At 34.7% G+C, this 21361-nt stretch overlaps 1 protein-coding gene across 1 annotated transcript; it reads left to right on the top strand.

Moving 5' to 3' along the window:
* The first annotated feature begins 18201 nt into the window (after positions 1-18201).
* Positions 18202-19286, top strand: lepa (leptin a). Its single transcript, XM_066705726.1, has 2 exons — positions 18202-18363; positions 18800-19286. Exons 1-2 carry the CDS (start codon positions 18214-18216, stop codon positions 19166-19168), a joined length of 519 nt encoding a protein of 172 aa, XP_066561823.1. The 5' UTR covers positions 18202-18213; the 3' UTR covers positions 19169-19286.
* The last annotated feature ends 2075 nt before the right edge of the window (positions 19287-21361 follow it).

Raw genomic sequence — 21361 nt, 5'->3', positions numbered from 1 at the left:
CCTTATTATTGCTGACTTGGCTCCATGACAAGGAATTACCCTCCAGCCTGTGTGACAGCACAAAGTGTCAGGTTGGCCTTTCTTCAAAGATGCAGAATTTGTCTTGAGTGAAATTCATGTTTATTTTTTCACGCGGTGAGTCAGGATCCCCAAGGATATACGTAACACTCCTTTGTCAACCTGAAGGATAAGACAGCTGCAGCCCAAATACCACACCTAAAGAGTATTACCTCAGGAAAGACGAGATCTGAGGATTTCTCACAGGGCTGATATCACGAGTACACCCTGAAACAGTATCACCACACCAAGAATGTATCAAAGACATTTACCTCGGCATAGCTGTGTCATAGTACATATTCAATTTGTAATTATTTCACTTCACAGCAGAGGGATTATACGGGGAGGAATTCACGTTCACAAAATATTAATCAAGCATTAAAATACTGCCGCTAACATAGGATTACTTGTTCTCACTATGCCCCCTTCATTTAGGAATGTACAATGTTGTACAAGGCTAGAAAAATGACATGCCTAAACAAAACATTTGATTATCATCAAATCAATGATAATTGTGTGAAGACTTAGTTTGCTTTGAATATTTAATTTAGGTAGACGAAGGACTGTAGTTGCTCTATTTCAGTGAAAGACTGCCCTCTACATGTTACAGCAGGATTTTATATTGAAAACAAACAAACAAATACATGAATGAACAAATAAATGCATAAATCAATAATGTGTTTCAATTACATCGAATATTACCAATTGGTTTCATTGATATCATCTATGGCCGAAGGTACTATATTCACTTTTTCAGTGTGCATAACTGTCAAATAAAGAAAAGTAAAATTAAGAAGTACAAACCTGGCTCTAGGCTCTTTTCACTGGCTGTTTTATTATTTTAAATATATCGTGATTTTAAGGCTGGCACATTGACATTCTATTATGTAAATCACAGCACAGATTTTATGATGACATAGCATTTCATCTTTGGTCTGTAACAAAACAAGGGTCGCTTTGTACAAGAAATAGAATTGAATCAAGCAATCCATCCATCCCTCAATGCTAAAAAGAGCTCCAAAGTTAAGCAGATTCACAGAGGGGGAGGTATTGCTCTCAACAGGAGATTCAGCATTTTCTCAGCCAAACATTTATCTTTTTTCTTGTTTGTTTGTTTAATCACACCAGAAAACATGGCATCCAGTATTTTCTTTCTATAGTGCCTCTTCAGGTGATATTACTTTGGCACTCAACTCTACTGTGGACAACAGATTCACACAACTGATACCAAAATACTGCATGACTCGTAATGGTGGTTTATTGAACATCTCCCACCATTGCCCTTGTGTGTTGAGTATTTATTGTACAATACTGTATCACATTGTCAGAATGAATTGTGTTTGGAATCATAAAATAAGACACAATACTATATATAATACCAAAATAATATGTTTCTGCAAACTAATATGAATCTATGAATCTAGGGGTTAAAGCTACTGAAATATTAAAGATTCACATCATAATTCTTTTTAAAAGCAATGGCAAGGAATATGGAAAGGAAAAACCAAACACAGTTCAACTCCACTGAAAAGAATAACAGAGAGAGGGTTTTAAGTATTAGGGGGTTACTGGCATTTGGTTTAGAGGATTCGGTAAATGACGTAAAGCGATGAATGTTCTGGCTACTGTTATGGTTACCAAACTTAGTTCCATGTCAAACACAATGTAGACATTTCATGCAGAAGAAAGACGTCCCTAAAATATTCACTGATTCAGCTTTCCTTTCCACATAATTGAACATCACTGTGGAGTGAATTTATATGTGATGGCACCTCGAACAGTAATCCTTCACACGTTGCTGATTCTAATTACCGTTGAAATTCATGTAAAAGTTCATATTTGTATTTTACAATTAGGAAGAGTTATTAGTCAGACATTGGTCAACCACTTATAACAGTTTTCTGCTTCATGGAGAAACAAGCAGAGAGCTGACATCAATTGAAAAAGCCTCAAGAGATCAAAGTCTATCTTACTGTGTGAATTAATTCACTTCCTGATTACTGCTTCCCAGTTACTGATTTCCTAATGCTATAAAATAGCAGGATCTACTGTTTTCAAAGTTAATAATAAAACTCAGTAGCATGCGGCAAAAAAATAAGGTGTATATTGACATTAATACAAAAAACAAAACACATTTAGACACATTTGTGGGGAACAACATGAGTGTGATTGAAATAAGAAGTTTCATAACTAAATGTCTTTCCTAATTGAAGTTCTTATTCTCTTGGAATTCAGTAGAAAATGAATGTGGCTTTATAGTGGATGCTGATTTTCAAATTAATGTAGCTTTAACATTGAAAGGATTTAAGCAGGATTTAATCTGCCAAAATTCAACTAAAATATACAAACACAAAAAAGACAATGTAATATAATTATAAAAAAATACCATTAGTATTCTTGTTATGTAGGTTTCCAAGTTGGACGGCTCATTCTGTCCTCCTAATGATTAAATTATTTGACAATACTCCATTTGTTTTAATTTACAATTGTATTATATAACTTCAGTTTTTGGTTCAATTGCTTTCTTTTATATATATTTATAAAGTCTTATAAACATACCTTAGTAAATTTTACAATAATGTATACTGTCATGACTTTCTACAGCACCTCTTTATTGGTAAAGTTTAACCAATTGTCTATATTTTAATTGACAAGATATCTATATGTATTTCAGTGTTAAGAAAGTAGTCTTCAAGTGTTGTAATAGATACGTGCATTTTGGCTGCTGCGGATCTGCAGCTGTCTTGGGTTTTTCCAAAGACAACAAAGCCAAATGAAGGGGAAGAAAAAAAGACTGATCATTATGTTTAACAGAAGCCTGCTGCTATTTCATTTCCATTACTACCTGCTTCTGTCAAGTGAGTATTTTACACTTTAAAGATCTTATAAGGCAAGGTCCAGATCAATTACGATAACTGGCAAACCCTGGAAGGCCACAAAATAATTGACTCTTCCTCCAAACAAACTTTCTGAGTCTACTTTCATTTCAGGCACACAATGGCAATTTTGTCTTCTTCAGATTTAATCGCGACCCATCGGAACCCACCTTGATATGAATAATGTAATGTTAATGATGTATTCTGAAAGGCAATCATTCCAAGGAGGAACAGATGAATTACGGTCCACATCCTACAAGAATTGTGGGAAACATATTTATTTTAAGATGAATTAGTCTTTCCTTCAATGTCAATGACTTGTGGCATTATGTATCCAGTGATGTTGCTGGCAGCACAGTACAATGCCAAATTTATTGCATTCATCTGGTCACAGGGTGCCGGGGCTAACAGAGGTAACACTCATATGACTGCGTCAGATTTCACACGAGTGCTGAAGAAATCTTTATTAACTAGCCACTTTGCAGGAGCCAAAGAAAACACAAGGTGACCACAAAACGGATAGAATGATGGTGTGCTCGACGGGGACTAGCTCATAAAACATTTGGCAAGGAAATACTGCTAAAGGTCTGGTAGCCATAACAGACTAATTGACCACAAAAAGGAAAGAATGTTTAAGCTGTAAAATGAAATGAAGTCTTGTAAAATATGTAAGCAAATGAAAGATACTGTGCTAGAGTTTGAATTAATTATCTTTGGTGTAAACAATGAATTTGAATGTAAAACCCCATGGCTAAAGGTGAGTGGGCGGGTGTGTATGTTAAAATAATGTATATATGAAGAGGTCAGTTGTAAGAGGTCGATGTATATACAACACATTTTTGAGAAACACTGATTTGTGTTGTTATTCATATATTTTGTTGTTTTACAACCATTTCGTGCACAATCCTCATTTGAAAACTAGTTTACACTAGTCTTGTGAATAGGATAATAGTGTAAACGTAACAGAATTTAATAAAGTTAGGTGTGTTTACTGTACACATTAAATGCACATAAACACATCTGTGTATTAAAAATAATGTAAAATATTACTAATAGTCTTAACTGCCAGGTCAGTTCCAGTAGCAGACTTGCAGATTTGTAAAGGGCTGATCATTTTCCCAACAGTGAACAGTATAATTTACTCATAAATCTCTTAAGTCAAAAGAGTTTCAAGTTTCCAAAAAAATAATCCTAAAAGAACACTTAAACTGATTTTTGTTTGTTTAAATAACATCCATGCCCTTGGGGGACTGTTTTGGCATGAACACATCCGGAAAAGGCATCTCATTTTTTAAATGCAATTATGTACAACAAACGTCAGTACATTTAATGTCAGTACAGTTACGAGTGTATATGCGTTGAATATTAAGACATCACAGAATTACCCATGTCATTTGGAAAATAAAAGAAATCCTGTACTGTACATACTGTCATTAAACATATTTATTTATCATTTGTGATAATAGGTTTCACAAGCAAAACATGGTTCCATTTGTTTGTTTTTCTGGTTTGTTTCTTGTTAGCCACTATAGTGTACGTCTTACTACCAGAATAATTCCCAGTCCCCTCATCAAGGGCTTACTCAGATTTGTGTTTTTTATCCTTGTACTCTCTCTCTTCCTTTCCCTCGCTTGTTGTCATAAAAAGTGTGAGCCTTGTGTTAGACAATATCTTTAGTGCCAAACACTGACCCTTTGTTTCCATAAGTTATGTAAAACCAGCAGACTGTCCAAAAGGATGATTGGAATTTGATTTGCTGCTGCGCTCCTGGGATTAGTCATTTGACTACGATAGAAAATTAATCACTGCTGTCGTTCTTCATCTTAAATCGGTGTTAGGACACAGCAAATTACTGATTTCAAAATAACTGCCCGAAGAGTATGCGTGAGTATACATCCTGTACAGCAGTATATTGGCACAAGAGTAAATTCAGCAGTGTGCTAAAAAATAAGTTCATTCATGAATCATTTAGGCTTAATCAGTCTGGGGCTAGTTCAAAGGAAATGTTCACTCAAATATCAGACATTGGAAGAAATGTATGAAAGTATCAGCTCACAAACACCATACATTCAATAATTTCTCTCAGCATTCAGTCAGACTTGTTAAGCAATCAAGAGAACAAAATTCCATTTTACTGTGTACTTTTCAGAAACGTATTATAAAATATGGTATATTCCAATAAAAAAATGTTTTTTTTTTTTACACAAATGGTTTGAATGAAAACGGCTTCAAGGTTATTCGCTCTGATAAATAACAGAACCTCACCAATGCCTGATAAACACTGATTAAGAGCTACAAAAAGTGTTACACAACATTAATGTCAAACAAAACCAAACACATTGAAAGGCTAAACCTTTCAATTTACACACAATAGTGTTATTCTTATTATTGGAACTTACACTAGCATTTATTAATTACAGTATGATTTGATTTTAAGCATGTCACACCTTTACATCATCCTACTGCATAAGACATTTAACTCAAGCCCATGCAAGTGGCATCTGATTAAATGAAAACAAGCATTGCCTATAAAGAAAATGAATGACTTAGTTTTGTTTGTCTTTTTTTCATTTGATCTTTAACATCAGTGTCTAACTGTAAAATGCTGAAATTGTAGGTCATTCTGGTATTATTTCTGTATCTGTTTTAATTCTGTGAAGATTATCAGCTTGATAACCTTCAGCAGTATACTGTTGCTGTGTTGCTGTGTCCTTGGTGGAAACAGTAGAAACACTGAGGCAGAATGCAAACGCAATCTGGAGCTTAAACTGAAAGATGTGCTACTTATTTAAAAAAAATAATCTATAACAAGTAAAATTGAATGAATACAAAATGCAATTTATCTTCCTCAATGATGATACCAATGAGTTAGTAATTTACTTTCTGAAGTATTTAATCAGTGTTTGATGTTAGTTTCAGTATGTATTTAGTTTTAATAGTACTAAATAATGTATTTAGTTTTAGTTTCAGTTTCAGTTCCAAATTAAAAACATAACCATTATGTTTTAGCTATTGAAGGTAATCATTTCAATTATCATTAAAACAAAATTGATTCCCTAATTAAAACAATTTACACAACACAAAACATTTAGTATTGGCCAAGTGTCAGAGCAAAGACCTTAATTATAATTTTGTTTGCATCACACTTTAATGGTTTAATTTTGACTTATGTATGTGTATTGATTGTTTTGATTATGTAATTGTTTTTCCTTTCTGTTTTAATTAATTGCACAAGTTTTTCATACACAGGATAGACACGCCTGTGTAAATCCGGGCGTCACTCTACACCCTGCCAGCCGCCCTTTTCTACACCTGGCTCCACCCACTCAGTGAATGACCTTATAAGAGCAGGGCTACAGAACACAACAGCAGGCAGCAGTAACGGAAAAGGAAATGTGCAAAGAGAGAGCAGATTGTGATAGACGGGTGGCCCACCTGGGGCGAAGAAGGATGCGGGGGGGGGGGCAGAGTGACAGGCTGGGAAGGATCTACTACAACACAGAAAGATAAGTGTTGCGTTTTCTTTTTCGAAACTTTGAAAACTGATGATTTCATTGCAGATAAGAGAGAATGAAACAGACACTGTGTTCCTGAGAGTGTAAAGTTTAGTATGGACTTATATTGGAAGATACTGTTGTGGTTGCCAGAGCTGACTGGAAGCAAAGAACCAAATCTGCCATGGAAGTAACAGAAGGTAAGACAAGATTGCTTCTGAGCCTTCCCCGATAACTGAGGAACAAGTCCTAGTGAAGAAGCGGGGAACAAAGACCAAAGGTAAGTTGGTTGACTTTTGGCACAATTTCCCTCACATATTTGTAGGGTAACCCAACCCAAACTAATTACATGTATGCAGGGTGGGAGAGGGATTGTGTCGAGTCACCTCCAGGCATCCCCTCTCACTAAAAGGCCAAATCCTGTCTAAGCTCTCCTACAACACAGTACAATACTCACTGCAATTTTTTAACATTCCTTGTATACATTTTCTTCCATCTGTAGATCGATTTGTCTGATAGATTGAGGATGCCTGGTGTACTTGGAGTTACAGAAAACAAGCGTTAAGGGACTGGGAAAGGTTTGAAGTAAAGAAGTCATGCAACACATATTTGTATGGTATTTGTATGCTGTGTGGGATTTGATTTGCTTGTTTCCAAGAATGGACCGACACATCATGAAGGAGCAACAACAAGACAAAATCTACCTCAGGCACAGAGGGCACCAAACCAAACAGGGCATAAAACCAACACATCAATCACATACCAATCTCAAAAAGCCTTGGCAGGATTAAACCGGCCTTCAGAGATAAACAGCTCCACATTCACGAGACACCGGCTCCTGTGCCATACGTGCTCAGGGATAGTTCATCTGAAAAGCCCAACAAAGATTTTTGAAAATGTGATTACATATACCACCTTAACACAACAGTCACAACATAGACAACCAGAAATGCAGCATAACACCCAAAGCCTTTGAAAGGAACCTGAGCCAGGACCACTCAGTAGTAGCCCAAACACACTTCACTTCAGCTTTCCAGCTGCTTACAGACAGAAGATATCTTTTGGCAATGCTATCTACGATTCACCCCATAAACAAAGTCCACAAGTTTTATGCAGGGAAACCTCACTCACAGCACACTACATTACTCCCTTGCTGACCTTGCTTGTGCCCATGATATATTGTCCATCTTGATGGACAGCTACCCTCCCCTTGCTATTAATGGAAAAAAGGTGAATAAATATTCACATTCATGGTCATATTTAGTCCATTGCCACATATCAAATCAAAACCAAACGCCAGACATACTACTGTGTATAAAAGGTATAAATTACGTTTCTATTTTATTACAAGCAAATGTAATTGATTTGAGTTGAAATGAGTTTTCAGTTTACACCCAGTGAGGAAATATACTAGACTGTTAATCCTCAATCAGGATAATACACTAGAAAGCACAATTTCATCCCATTAAATAAGAAAAAACGTTGGGTGAGAACATTAGGAAATAGAATAACAGGCAAAAAGATGTTTGTGGACCATACCCCTATGTTCCAAGTCAAGAGGAAAATGCCAAACAAAATTAAGTATTTATATTAATGTAATGTAGTTTATAGTAATAGTGCTAGTTATTACGCAATGTGATTATGCAACAGGAGTAAGCACAAACAAGTTGACATCATCCTGACAAAATCTACTGTTCCAGTCCGGCCCTTTGTTGCCACTACAATCTGGAAAAAACTGGAAAAACACTTCTCAATCTGAAAAGATGTTTGGAATACTTTGAACCATGTATGTTATTTTTCTAAAAGCCACAGAAAACTCTTCCTTGTCAAATCCTCAAGAAAAATAAATAAATAAAATATGTGGGAAGTATTTATTTGTTAAATATATAGGTTTTTATAATTTAATACAAACACAAAATAGGATCATCTCTTTACTTATGGTACTGTACATTCTATAAATTAATATAATAAAAACGTATTCAGATAGATGAAAAACAAACATAAGACAATCACATATTAGGTAACAGCTCTTTTCTTTAATACCTTATTGGCTTGTTTTATATTGTCTTTGGGAAGTGTATTTCCTATTTTCTTATAGTCTGATTCGCCATGGACTACTCATTCCTTGCATAACACTTTTCAGCTTCTGCAACTTGTATTATAACATTTTGTTCAAACTTTTGTTACACAACATTCTTTTTTTAATACTACTTGGCTTACAGTATATACAGATCTGTGAGAAATTTGCAGGGTTGTTAAAATGTTGATTAAAATTAACCAATACCTTCCTTACTCATGACACAAATTGAAATCTACTGTAATTGCTATGAGAAGTCACTTTGGTCAAGTTTGATGTGAGGTGCAGTCACTTTTCCTCCTTCATTTCCTCTCTCTCACTTTCTCCTCTCCCTCTCCCTCCCTCTTCCTTTCTCCCTTTCTATCCCTCAATATATTTACATGAAATTAAGGTATCAACAAAGGAATTAATCTGGAAAACTCAATTGGAAAAATCTTTTCTGAACAGGACATTTTGCTTAAATGACAAGCCAGTTAAGTTATGATGAGATCCACAGATCTTTTTTACTATTGTATTCGTAATGATTTTTTTAAAATAAATGTAACACATTTGTGCAGATTAGTAGAGTTGTGAAGAAATAAAGATCAGTTTACACAACTGCAGAATGATATATGCATTTTGTCCGTTTTCTAATCTGAAACGTCTAGGTGCTGTTTTCATGAAAATTATGTTTTAGAATTATAATACATTTCTGTTTACATGACTTTTGAAATTTGCCATACTCATTTACACCCACTGGCTGTCTCTTCTCACTCTAAATATATGTACTGTTTAGCTGAATAACACAGCCTAAAAGCATTTGAATGAAAAAAAATGTCATCATACTTTTAATTAGCCTATTATTTTGTGTTCAGGTTTGTTTAAAACAAAGGTAGTATTATTGGTCACTTCACAGAGCCCTACCACTCTACTTTACTCATCTGTGAATTTGATCACGTATGCAGGAAATCTGGGTGGATGGACTTTATGATCTTCTGAAGTTTACCTGTAATTGGGATAACGACTGAGACAGACAACATTTCAGCATTTTTGGGGGGTGAGTCAGCACCATCACTAAAATTGCCAAATAGAATGAATCACAAAATGCAATGCTTTTACAAGCAGGTACTATATTTCTTATGAAATCCAAATGGAATATGGAGATCCTCTGGTTGACATTGCCCAAGAAACAAAATGGTCAACTGGCCAACAACATATAAGGTGTGTAAATTGTAAGAACTATTATTACATTTTTTGTACAATAACAATAAAAGGTTGTAAATCTTGACAGCTGGTACCCTGTCATCCTGTCATCTCTGTAATTTCCAGACCTCAAAGGCTTCAATCCATATTTGTATCTTCTTCTCCAATGGGTCTCTGATCTTCATCTCGGTAACTTCCATGAATCTACATACTTCAAAGTCTTAAGTGTTGGGGCAGCCACATCCACAAGGTCATACTGTGCAAATTATGTGGATCATTGTCTGCATCAATCCACAAATGCATTGATATGTGCCACTGATGCCCCAAGATTTCCATTAGGGATTTACATTTGCCTACTTGTTTTCTCTTTCTATTTAAACATCTAGATAAACACCTTCCATGGTTGCTTCAAAATACCCAATTTCAGTCACATTCAAATATGGTCTAGAGACCACTGGTCGACCTCTTCCTGGTGTGCCACAAACACTTCTGTTATTTAGGGTTTTTTCCCAACAAAAATTAATCTTGTTAATTGATTCAATGATTGGCATAACTGACCTGAATACCCATTTGTTTCAGGTATACAGAGATTGATGATACAAAATCATAATGAATTTTACATGTATTGAAGGAAGTCTCAATTCTGCTGGTATGTTTTTAAATGCATACTATCATGGTAAAAGCACCTCTTGTTTTCTCCAATTTTCCTCCGAATAGAAATGGTTGCATCATGCCTTTAATTAATATGGGCGCAATATATCTTCCTAACTGTTGAACCAAGAATGCTTCCCTTGCAAATGCATTTCTTGTAGAAGGTCAAAATTGGAGCAGAGCATGGAGGAGCGGACAATATATATATTTTTTTTAAGTGGACCCATTAAAAGCTGGCAATTTTACAAATAGCCATAAATATATACAGTTAGGTCCATAAATATTTGGACAGTGACACAATTGTCATCATTTTGGCTCTGTATGCCACCACGATGGATTTGAAAGGAAACAATCAAGATGTGCTTTAAGTGTAGACTTTCATCTTTAATTTGAGGGTAGTTACATCCAAATTGGGTGAATGGTGTAGGAATTACACCCATTTTTATATGTGGTCCCCCCAATTTTAGGGTCTCAAAAGTATTTGAAAAACTAACATAATCATGAATTCAATTGTGAGTTTCAATACTTGGTGTAAATCCTTTGCAGTCAATGACTGCCTGATGTCTGGAACCCATAGACATCACCAGATGCTGGGTTTCTTCCCTGGTGATGCTCTGCCAGGCCTGGACTGCAGCTGTCTTTAGTTCCTGCTTATTCTTGGGGCATTTTGCCTTCAGTCTTGCCTTAGAAATCAAAACAAAACAATCAGAGAGATAGCAAAACATTAGGTGTGGCCAAATCAACTATTTGGTACATTCTTAAAAAAGAAAGAACACACTGGTGAGCTCAGAAACACCAAAAGGCCCGGAAGACCACGGAAAACAACTGTGGTGGATGACAGAAGAATTATTTCCCTGGTGAAGAAAAAAAAATAACCTTCACAACAGTTGGCCAGATCAAGAACACCCTCCAGGAGGTAGGTGTATCTGTGTCAAAGTCAACAATCAAGAGAAGACTTCACCCTACTACCCTCACATTAAAGATGAAAGGTTGTTTCCTTTCAAATCCATTGTGGTAGCTTAAAGAGCCAAAATGATGACATTTGTGTCACTGTCCAAATATATATGGACCTAATTGTAAATTTCAAACTCATCCATCTTCGACACAAATACAGAAACTATGAGTAGTGCTGCAGTACAGAGTAATAAACAGCTGACCCATCTCAGGATTGTTTTACAATCAAACTCAAGACAAGAGGTAATGCCTTCATGGAGTACGTGACATTAAACTGCGTTTCAAAATCATGTGGTGCAGGGCCACAGTTCTTAATTCTAAAATCAGATTTCCTAGGTTGGCTATCTAGTGGGTGTGAGAAGTCTTACTTACGCAGAAAGAGGCTGCCAATTGGGAACAAAAAGCTAAAGTCTTCAATAATAAAGGAAATGGAAACAGCAGATGCTTTTATGTCCCATCTGAAAATAAATCCACAGTAAAGCCAAGAATGTTGTCTTCCCTCCTGTCACAAATAAATAACCACTTTTGTATTATGTTGTAGATTTCATTGCAATTGGGGTAAATATTACTATAAATTACCGAACACATAGTATGCATAGATAGATAGATCAATAGATAGATAAATAGATAGATGGGCAGAAAGACAGCAACTCTCATGCAATCAATCCACAACCAAAAGCAGCTCCAATAAAAAATATACAAGATCATGTATTTGTTAAAACGTGAACATCAAAGTAGCACTGGTGAAAATATGGAATGTTTTCTGGCTTCTGAAGCATTTTGAAGAGGGCTTTTCCCCATAATCCCCCCTCTGACAAAAGCTGTGACCTTAAGTGCATTAAAGTGACAATTTGTTTGTTTCATTTCTAGCATTCACCAATGAAGCACCTATTACGGTACCCTCTTAATGTACATGCCTGATTCTATTCCATGTTAGCTATCAAGAAAAGTGCTATTAGATATGCCTGGATAACCAAAACATGTGCATTAACCCACTTTTCAGCACTCCAGGGCTATCATTATGCTTGGAAAGCTTCATGTAAGTTCATTATTTTTCTACTTTGTGTTGTCAGCGCCTTCTCCCTTGTTGTACTGATGTGTGTCGTGGGTATGGACCAGCACTATTAGAGAGGATCAAGCTATGCAAGAATCCAAACTACTGTTTTAATATAGGCTACTGCATCAAAACAAAAAAATCTTGATTTGCAAAAAGCAAAATGAAACACACCCATGACAGCAACTGTAGTAGGCCACAGGGCTCAGCAACATCACACCAAGATCCTGAGAATCAAACATTTATAGTTGTAATGAGTGGTGTGGCAAGGACAGATACATGGGTGTAGATAACATAAAAATGGACCATAATCACATGTAATATTCCCAGAGGTCAACAGTAGACACCTGAAAAGGAAGCTTTAGACTTCTGTGGCAGAATTGTACTACATATATCTAGTATACCTGCTGCTCACAAGAGACGGACCCAACCCACTACCACTGACATCAAAACAACAGATGTCAGAATTATTACCTTTAATGTCTCTCTAGCATAGTTAATTGAAATTCATTCACATACTTTTCCATAGTGTTGTAATATTAGCAATTTATTCCTAGGTTTTGTGACCTCCAGTTCCTACAGTAATCACATTGTGGGGATATCCATAAAATTGGCCAAAAGACGGGTGAGAAACAGGGTTATGAAATCATGGACTTTATTTCCTCCAGAAACATTACAAAAAGAGATGGAAAGAAACAGGCTGCCCTCTTTCTGTCATGACATCCAAAGGTTAATACGAAACAGATTCAATGACAATTTGATTAATTACAAAGCAACATGACAATAGATCCAAGTTAATTATATGGGATCCTTCAAACACACCAAAAGGTGGGCTGCATTGCCAACAGTCATTCGTTACCTTTCTTTTGATCTCATAATTATGTTTCAATTTCCCTGAGAAACTGGACTGTATAAAACATCACACAACATTTGCTGTTAAAATCCTATAAAAGCTTCTGCTGTAAAATTCAAGAGAAAAATACCATCTCTGCCATTTTTATTAATGGGATATAAGAAAACAGGAGTTGGAATGACATGTCTTTTGCATGTCTTCAGTATTACTATGAAAGTCTGCTTTAAGGATATTTTCTTTCATACGTAATGCCAGCAATGAGTAGTGCATGCATTTCCTCAAGGGCAAACACCTTAAGATTCTACTAGATAAGACAGTCTTGTATATTGTCTGAATGAAAATGTGAACATGTAGACAACAATTTGTCATAATATATTGCTAAATATGTCAATGAAATTCTGGAACTGTGGGTGCTATTTACATAGAGACAATTGTTTTGATAGCAACAGTTAAAATGTTATGAACGACAACAAACACCCTTAAAAAAGTTTTCAATACGGAATGCCTCGCAGCCCACATAAGCCATATAAGATTAAATCGAATTGGCTAATACATAATATAATAACAATAGAATAACAATTTAATAACATTTTATTTATTACAACAAAAGGTTGAGGATACTTTTTTAGTTGCAGTACAGAATCGGACAGAAAAACAACTCTAGCTTCTGGATGAATGCAAAGAAATGATCTGAATTAGAACCGTCAACGTTTGTAGTATTTTATTTTTATTTTTTGTCATCTTCAAAATAAATATATAGCCTTCTCATATTTATAAACACTTCAGGAATGGGAAAAAACAAGCTGTAGAGACATTATGCAAGATGACAGGGGCAGGTGGGGCAGAAATAGAATTGTTGACTGTGCGTTGGTTTTTGATAGTTTGTTTATCAGAGATTAACAGGAAGTTTGAGATGCTTTTAATTCTGTATGAATTCTTAGCCTGAAAAATAAGGATATTATTCCCAGAAAGATCTCCTTTTGACCTGCAATCCAAATGCAACCAAAAGTGATATTTCCCGATTCAGAAACCAGAACTGAAACCGTATATAAAAAGTTATGTTACCTTAATCCAATATTTCTCTTTATTTAATTATTTGTTTTACTATTTTAATCATAAATATTCAACATACATTTAATTGATGTTTTTATCTTATTTATCTTATCTTATATTTTAAAAGTGAATATTATTGGAAGAATACAATAATGGTTGGTCTCAATGTCAGTAATAAAGTTATTGTAAAAGCTTTCAAAGGTGCGGAAAGCAGGCCCATGATACATTTTATATAAACCCTTTGAAAGGAGTATATGAAGTGGCCTAAATGAGGTATCACAAATGACCTTGTAACCAGTTTCTTATTTTCGCCCCCTTTTGAAAACCAAGCCGTCACTGCATACAAAATTGTAATCTCTGTTTTGTTGTCAGCAATTATTTAGTTTAGTTTCAGTCTCCAAAGGGACTGATTTCCAAGATTAGCACAGACTGCTGGTATTCTATTCTCAGGAGATCAGGAACCGGACCAGTTTCTGAACTACACCCAATGCCCACTCATGACTCACAAAACAGGACACACCCCACTCCTTCCTATAGCAAACGCAGGTGAAATTCTTATAACACATCTTAACATATAACACACATACTTATAAGCTAGTCAAGCTTTCTTTATTAATGCACAATCTGGAAAAAGTATGACGTGAAATTGTCATCGGAAAAGCCAAATAACGTAAAGGTCATGTGGTTTTTGCACACAAACCTCTTCTTCCAATGCTTGCTGGTTTGATATTTTTGCTGGACCTATTTGAAGAGTTAGTTTTTATTTAATTTGTTTGATGGATTTGATTTGATGTGGAGTGGGAAGAAATGGAAATTGTGAGTGAGTGAGTAGATCATTAGAAGCAAGCCTTTTCAAACAGCACTGATAATGCCTTCCAAATATCCTTATTGTTCCCTCATTAGTGGATCTAATCACTACATAAAAGAAGCAAGAACGCCCGTTTCAAATATCTTTGTTAAAATGTTTGTGTCATTTATTAAGCAGGAACTCTTCTAAACTAGGTGAGAGTTAGTTTCAGGCAGCTGGCTGCAGTATTTTCCGGATTAAAAGGAGGAGTAAAGGTATATTAAATTACACCTAATCCGCAGGATAATGATGGTGTCAAAGGTGGGGATTCCCAGAAGCTTTTTAAGAAAGGTGCATGCTTAAATTCAACCGTTATTATTTTTTTATTTTTTGTAAGCTCCTTTGTGCTGTTGTATTACAAAACACACATTCCACATGCTCTGCCCATGTAGTCACTTAGTGAGTGGCACTTCAGCTCGGGTTGGACTTGCCCATCTACAGATGTCTTCCACTGATGATTGACTTCTATGAAGGAGGATCTTAATATAGAAGTCATACATATGTGCACCCCAAAAAACAATTCCAATCAAAAATTAAAGATCATAATGAAAACCCATCAAAGGTTAACAGGTAAGTGCCATATTTTATATTGTTCTCATATCATGTTATAGACTGTTCCAGGTTTTGCTCAAGGATCCACATATATTTTGCTCCATCAATTCTGACATCTATTCTGACAAGCCGTCCAGTCCCTGCAGATGAATAGTGACACCACAACACTATGATGCCACCTCCATGTTCAAAGTGGGGTGGTGTTGTCTGAGTGGTGATCAGTGCTCTTCTCTTGCCAGACATAGTGCTTGGAATTGAGGACACATAACTCAATATGTATCTCATGAGACCAAAAAAGATTTTCCCACATTGTCTGAGAGTCTTCTAATTGGTTTTGTGCGTATCAAGACAGGACTTCATATGTTTTTTTTAAATATGGTTACCTCCTTGACACTCTACCATACAGCACTCATGCACAGTTACTCCCATCTCAGTTGTGATACGCTGTAGGTTTTCAGTCTCTTATTTATTTACTCTGTGTATTTAGAGGTAATCACATGGTACAGCACGTCACTGTGTGCATACCTTTATATATAAGGCTCTTTCAGACAACTTCAGAGGCATGACTGAACACATTTTTTTTTTTTTTTTCATGTTTCCTCCTATAATGGCGTTGTATGTTAACATTAACAGCTATGTGACATTGGTAATCTGAAAAGCAGCATCAGTAACTACGAATTAAATTCATAAGCATTGGAAAATAAGCAATTTAAAAAATGTTTTGGCCAAAGGCAAATAATAAGTAACTGCTGGAGGTTTTGTGATATGTTTCTGTATTCATACAACGGTTATATCAGAATGTATTGACAAGTTTATATCATTTATAAAATCTAGTTAAATCTACTAGAATATTTATAGTGTTCTCTAGGTGGAATCAATATTCCATGGATGGTAGAATATCTGGAACTATGAACAAGCTTGAATCAACAATATTTATTAAAAGAAGAAAATAAAGCATTTGTAAAAACATTCTGTATTACAAGCTGCAAAAGTGGTTCAAATGTATTAAACATGTACATTTAACACTTGATATTAACCCAGCAATAGGAAGTTGTTTTCCTTTGTTTTCTGTCTGACTTCCCATACAAAACACTATCTGCTCCCCTTGGTAATTACAGTGGCACATTCTTCACTGGGTTTAATTTTCTGTAAAATCTTGATCTTCTTGATTGATATGGATTTAACTGTGTCAACCTTCAATCTTATTTGCATATTCTTTAAAAAAAAGTTGGGGATCACCAGAAATGAACCCCAAAACACGCAGATCAATGTAAATTAATAAATGTATAAACAAATAAAAAAGAAAGAAAAGAAGAAAAGTAAGGACCAGATGATTTCTTATAAAGCACTGGCACCATTGATAAAATATATTCAATGTGCATAAGTTCCTTGAGTGGGTGATTAAAGTATTTTAACTCTGCAGAGTTCCATTTTGAAAACCCTGCCCCCAAAATATTTGTCAGCATTTTGTTTCCTTTCTTTTTTGTGGAAGGTAATGATTCATTCAATCGTCCCTGCTCACTATAAAAGAGTCAGCATGGTTTCTGAGGATGACACACAGACCCTGAGCCTAAAGAGGTAAGGTTTATTCAACTATACTCTCCATGGGAGCATGATATGTTGTATGTATGTGTAACTGTATGTATGTGTAACTTGGTAATGCTCAGGACATCATATAGTTAACTTCTGTTTATTAATAGTTTTCTTTAAGTAGCTGGTCATGTGGCAATTTCATCTACTCTAAGAGCCTGCAGGGCTGTTTTTGTAAATATTCAGTAATTTAAGATAAACATTTACATACTAAATTGGTGAAAAGTCATTTAAGGACCTGATGTTCCTTTCAGACCAACAAAAACAACAATAATAATAATAAATGATGTATTTTTGCATCAAGCAATATTTATTCAATGGTATATTAATGCTTTAAAAATGTTGCTGATTCAATTGCAAATGTGAATACACCTTTAAATATATTTTTTTGAAGTACAGCTTAACCATATTTCATTTTATTTTTGGCAGAAAAATCTTGGAATGTAAAACCAGACTCTAGTCATTCTAATAAAATAGATTACTAGAGTAGGTCATGCTGTCCAAAGAAACATGTACAACACAAGTTCCAAGGACACAGAATTCAGCGTATTATTGTTATCATTATTATATTAAAGACATATCCAAGCTGTCAGTCAAGATGTAATGCCTTAAATTAAATGTCTTAATAAATGTTCAGAGGGATGCATTAAAATTACATAAGCCAATAGTTAGAGTACCTACTACCTTGGTTTACATTTGCATGAAATTGGTCAAGAGTATTACGGAAAAACTATAAGATTAAGGGATGAATAATCACTGTACATTTTGCCATATTTGTTACAATGAAAAGAAAGATGGAATCTTCATGCTTTTACAACCCAAACGTACAGTTCACCATTACTGATAGAAAAAAAAATACTTCCATATGCTTGTGTGTACCTTTAAAGTTTTACCTTTATTTATTTTGATGATGCTGATGCTTGATTTGTATTATGTATCTCCTTTTGTAGGGGTTTAAAGACTCAAATGAAGAATGAAGTTTCCTGTTATACAGTTCTGTCTGTTTCCTTGGATATTGTTTGGTTTGAGCTACAGTCGACCTCTCGCATTGGACAAAATGAAGAATGATGCCAAACTATTGGCTCAAACTACAATTATTAGGATACAGAAGTATACAAATGAGGTAAATAATTATATTTTATTTATATATATATACACATATATGTATTTACAAAATCGATTGTAATGATTTTGGTAGAATCCGTAAAAGTTAATTTTATGTTCCCCATTATTGAGTTGATTCTTTTTATATGGCTAAAGCTTGTTTTTGTAGGTTTTATTTGCTGTTGTTTATACATTAAAAGTATCTACAATAAATATACAGACCATATGATAATGGGATTCCACAAATTACTGTATGGGTTTATAAAATGCAAAGGTCAAACTTTTGATTTGGTCTAGGCCTTAACAAGCCTAGACCAAACCAGGTGACATTAGTGTATCTTACCTTCTTCATTCGATATTCCTTTATCATTTCCATTTGTTTGTTTTGTTCTTAATATTTCAGAAAGGTGTATCAACGTTTGCTCATGATTCTGTCTTTTCTGTTTTGCCAACAGTTTAAAATCTCACCTAGCTTGGTGTTCAGTGGATTAGAGCTCATACCGGATTCGTCCTTTGAGAAGCCACTAGGAGGCTTAGAATCGGTGGAGAAGAATTTATACATATTTCAAGAGATTTTATCCAACCTGCCTCTGGACAACATGGACCAAATCTTAGCTGATATCTATAACCTCCGCATGATCATTCGGTCTTCAGCCACGTCAGTGAGCTGTGCACCTTTGAATGCAGGGGACATGGGCCACCTCGAAAACTTCTTAAAGAACAACGCCACCTTCCATGTCACAATTGGGAATGTCGCCTTGGACCGACTACAGAAATATCTGAACAAACTGATAAAAAACCTGGATCATCTGAAGAACTGCTAACCGCAAAACTCTCTGATAGAAAATCAAATATTTAAATTGACACCACATTATTTAAGCATTAATTATTATATTATTATTTAATGTATTTATTTATTCCATTTGCTGGACTGTGTTTCACACTATAACACATTTTGTTGTGATTCATATCACTGAATGAACTTTTGTTACATTTCTAGCCTTGTACACACAAAGGGTGACAGTTCTCAATGACTAAGAATTGTTGAATACGTTTTTTATATTACATTTACTTTGTTGGTATTTGTGACTGTGAATCATTTCAACAACTGACATAAGTAATGCCGTTTTTGCAGTCATTACCAAGGGCAGAGTAAAAGCTCCCATTGTCATCGAAGGTTCTACTTGGATGGCTTCTAGCTTGTTAGATCATGCTTGAGTGCAGTTTACTGTATTTAGCTCAAGTAGAATATGACCAGATAGTGAGTGTGTGTTTTTATGCTTATGGCTATATATTTTTCCATAAGAATCCAAGCACTGAAAAAGGTAAATTGTTATTTCATACTTTTGTACAAGTTAATGTTTTTCTTCATATTAGACTTAGTGCTAAAATACAATTTTCAAAAAGAACAAGATAAGAAGTTAATCGCTCGATTTCAGTAATCAGATCACTTAATTTATATTTTTAAAGCTCCAGCAAGTAAACACATTACATATATATATATATATATATATATATATATATATATATATTGTAAAAGCCCTTTAAAAACATGATTATGATGTTATCTGGATTACATTTTAGTAATTACTCTGCAGCAAACTACTTACTTTGCTCTTTTTGAAAGGTATTCATTTATTGAAAAATAAAACCGAAATCTGCCTTTTCAATTTGTACTTGCTCCTGCGGGAAACTTCATTTAGAAGTCAGGGCATTTTTTATACCTTAGCTTAGTTTTGTAAATTATGCTAAATTATTTTTCACATTTTTGTAGTTTTTTGCATTTTGTGTACTAGATATTTTTTACATTTTTGTAGTTTATTGCATTTTGTGTACTAGATGATAAACTATTTTTGTATTATTGTAAAATGTATTTATTAATTGATTTGTTTGCACAAATTTGACTTTAATAAAAGTTTGAAGGAAACTGCAGATTACTCCTCTAATCCTTTTTACATTTTTCTTCTTCTTCTTCTTCTTCTTCTTCTTCTTCTTCTTTTGCAAACAAGTAAAAACATATGGACATCTAGCACAGAGAATGGGATTACTTAAAAGTGACTCATTTAACTCCAATTGCTTCAAATCAGTGAGTTGGGAAATGTGCATGGGTTAAAAAGGCTAACCACAAACTTCAATGGGTGTGCTGTATTTTAAATTGTGTTTAATGCTTTACATTAGCCTTTGAAAAGATTAACATTTCTGGAAAAGTAACTTCCCAATACAATATTTAATTACACCTACTTTACAAGCATGACAAGGGGTTAAAAAATAAATAAATGGCGTAATTTAACACAAAATATATAGTTCACATGTGTTGCACTGTACAGCTGCTTATCTGAACTTTGAAACTATCACCAAAGACATACAGAGTTCTCCACTTGTACTTATAAGGAAGTGACGCAAACTGAAGAAACACTTATCTGTTTTTCTATACGTAGTTTCGAGTGAATCTACTAATTTATCAAAACTCACCATCAAAACAAGTCCAAGTTTCAGGAAAAACATGTATAAACAACTTTGGTGTTTGGCTATTACAGTTTTTAAATAAATACTTCACTGCCCTCTGAAAAAAAGACCTTCCAGCCAACCAAAGTCAAAAGTATAAACTTGCACGCATGAACTCTAGAAGATAAAGAATATGTAACAGAACCCAGCTAAAAATACCATTCTAATGTCATGTTTAAAGAGAAATATTCAGTAATGAGGAGATTATTACTGTCAATTTTAAGCAGTTGGTTAAAGACTTGGCTGTGTGCATCAGATTGTTTTTCTGCTGAGGAATCAATTTGTGATTAAGCCTGAGTTTCTTGATAGATGTTTCTTGGCTTATATATCAGGTATACTTTGGAAATAGACCAATATATTACATATGCTCCAATCGATTTCCAAAATGTTGCACTCTAGAAGAGAAGTAGAAACCATGTTAAAAGTCACCTGTCACTTCGGATGCCATCTGAATCTGCTCTTCCTGAGATTGCCAAGTGTCATAGGAAGTCCTTCTGGCCTCTAGCACAGAT

The sequence above is a fragment of the Amia ocellicauda genome, chromosome 5, assembly GCF_036373705.1.
Source record: "Amia ocellicauda isolate fAmiCal2 chromosome 5, fAmiCal2.hap1, whole genome shotgun sequence".
NCBI lineage: Eukaryota > Metazoa > Chordata > Actinopteri > Amiiformes > Amiidae > Amia > Amia ocellicauda.
The sequence above is the reverse complement of the archived record's forward strand: the minus strand, read 5'-3'. Positions and strand labels throughout refer to the sequence as shown.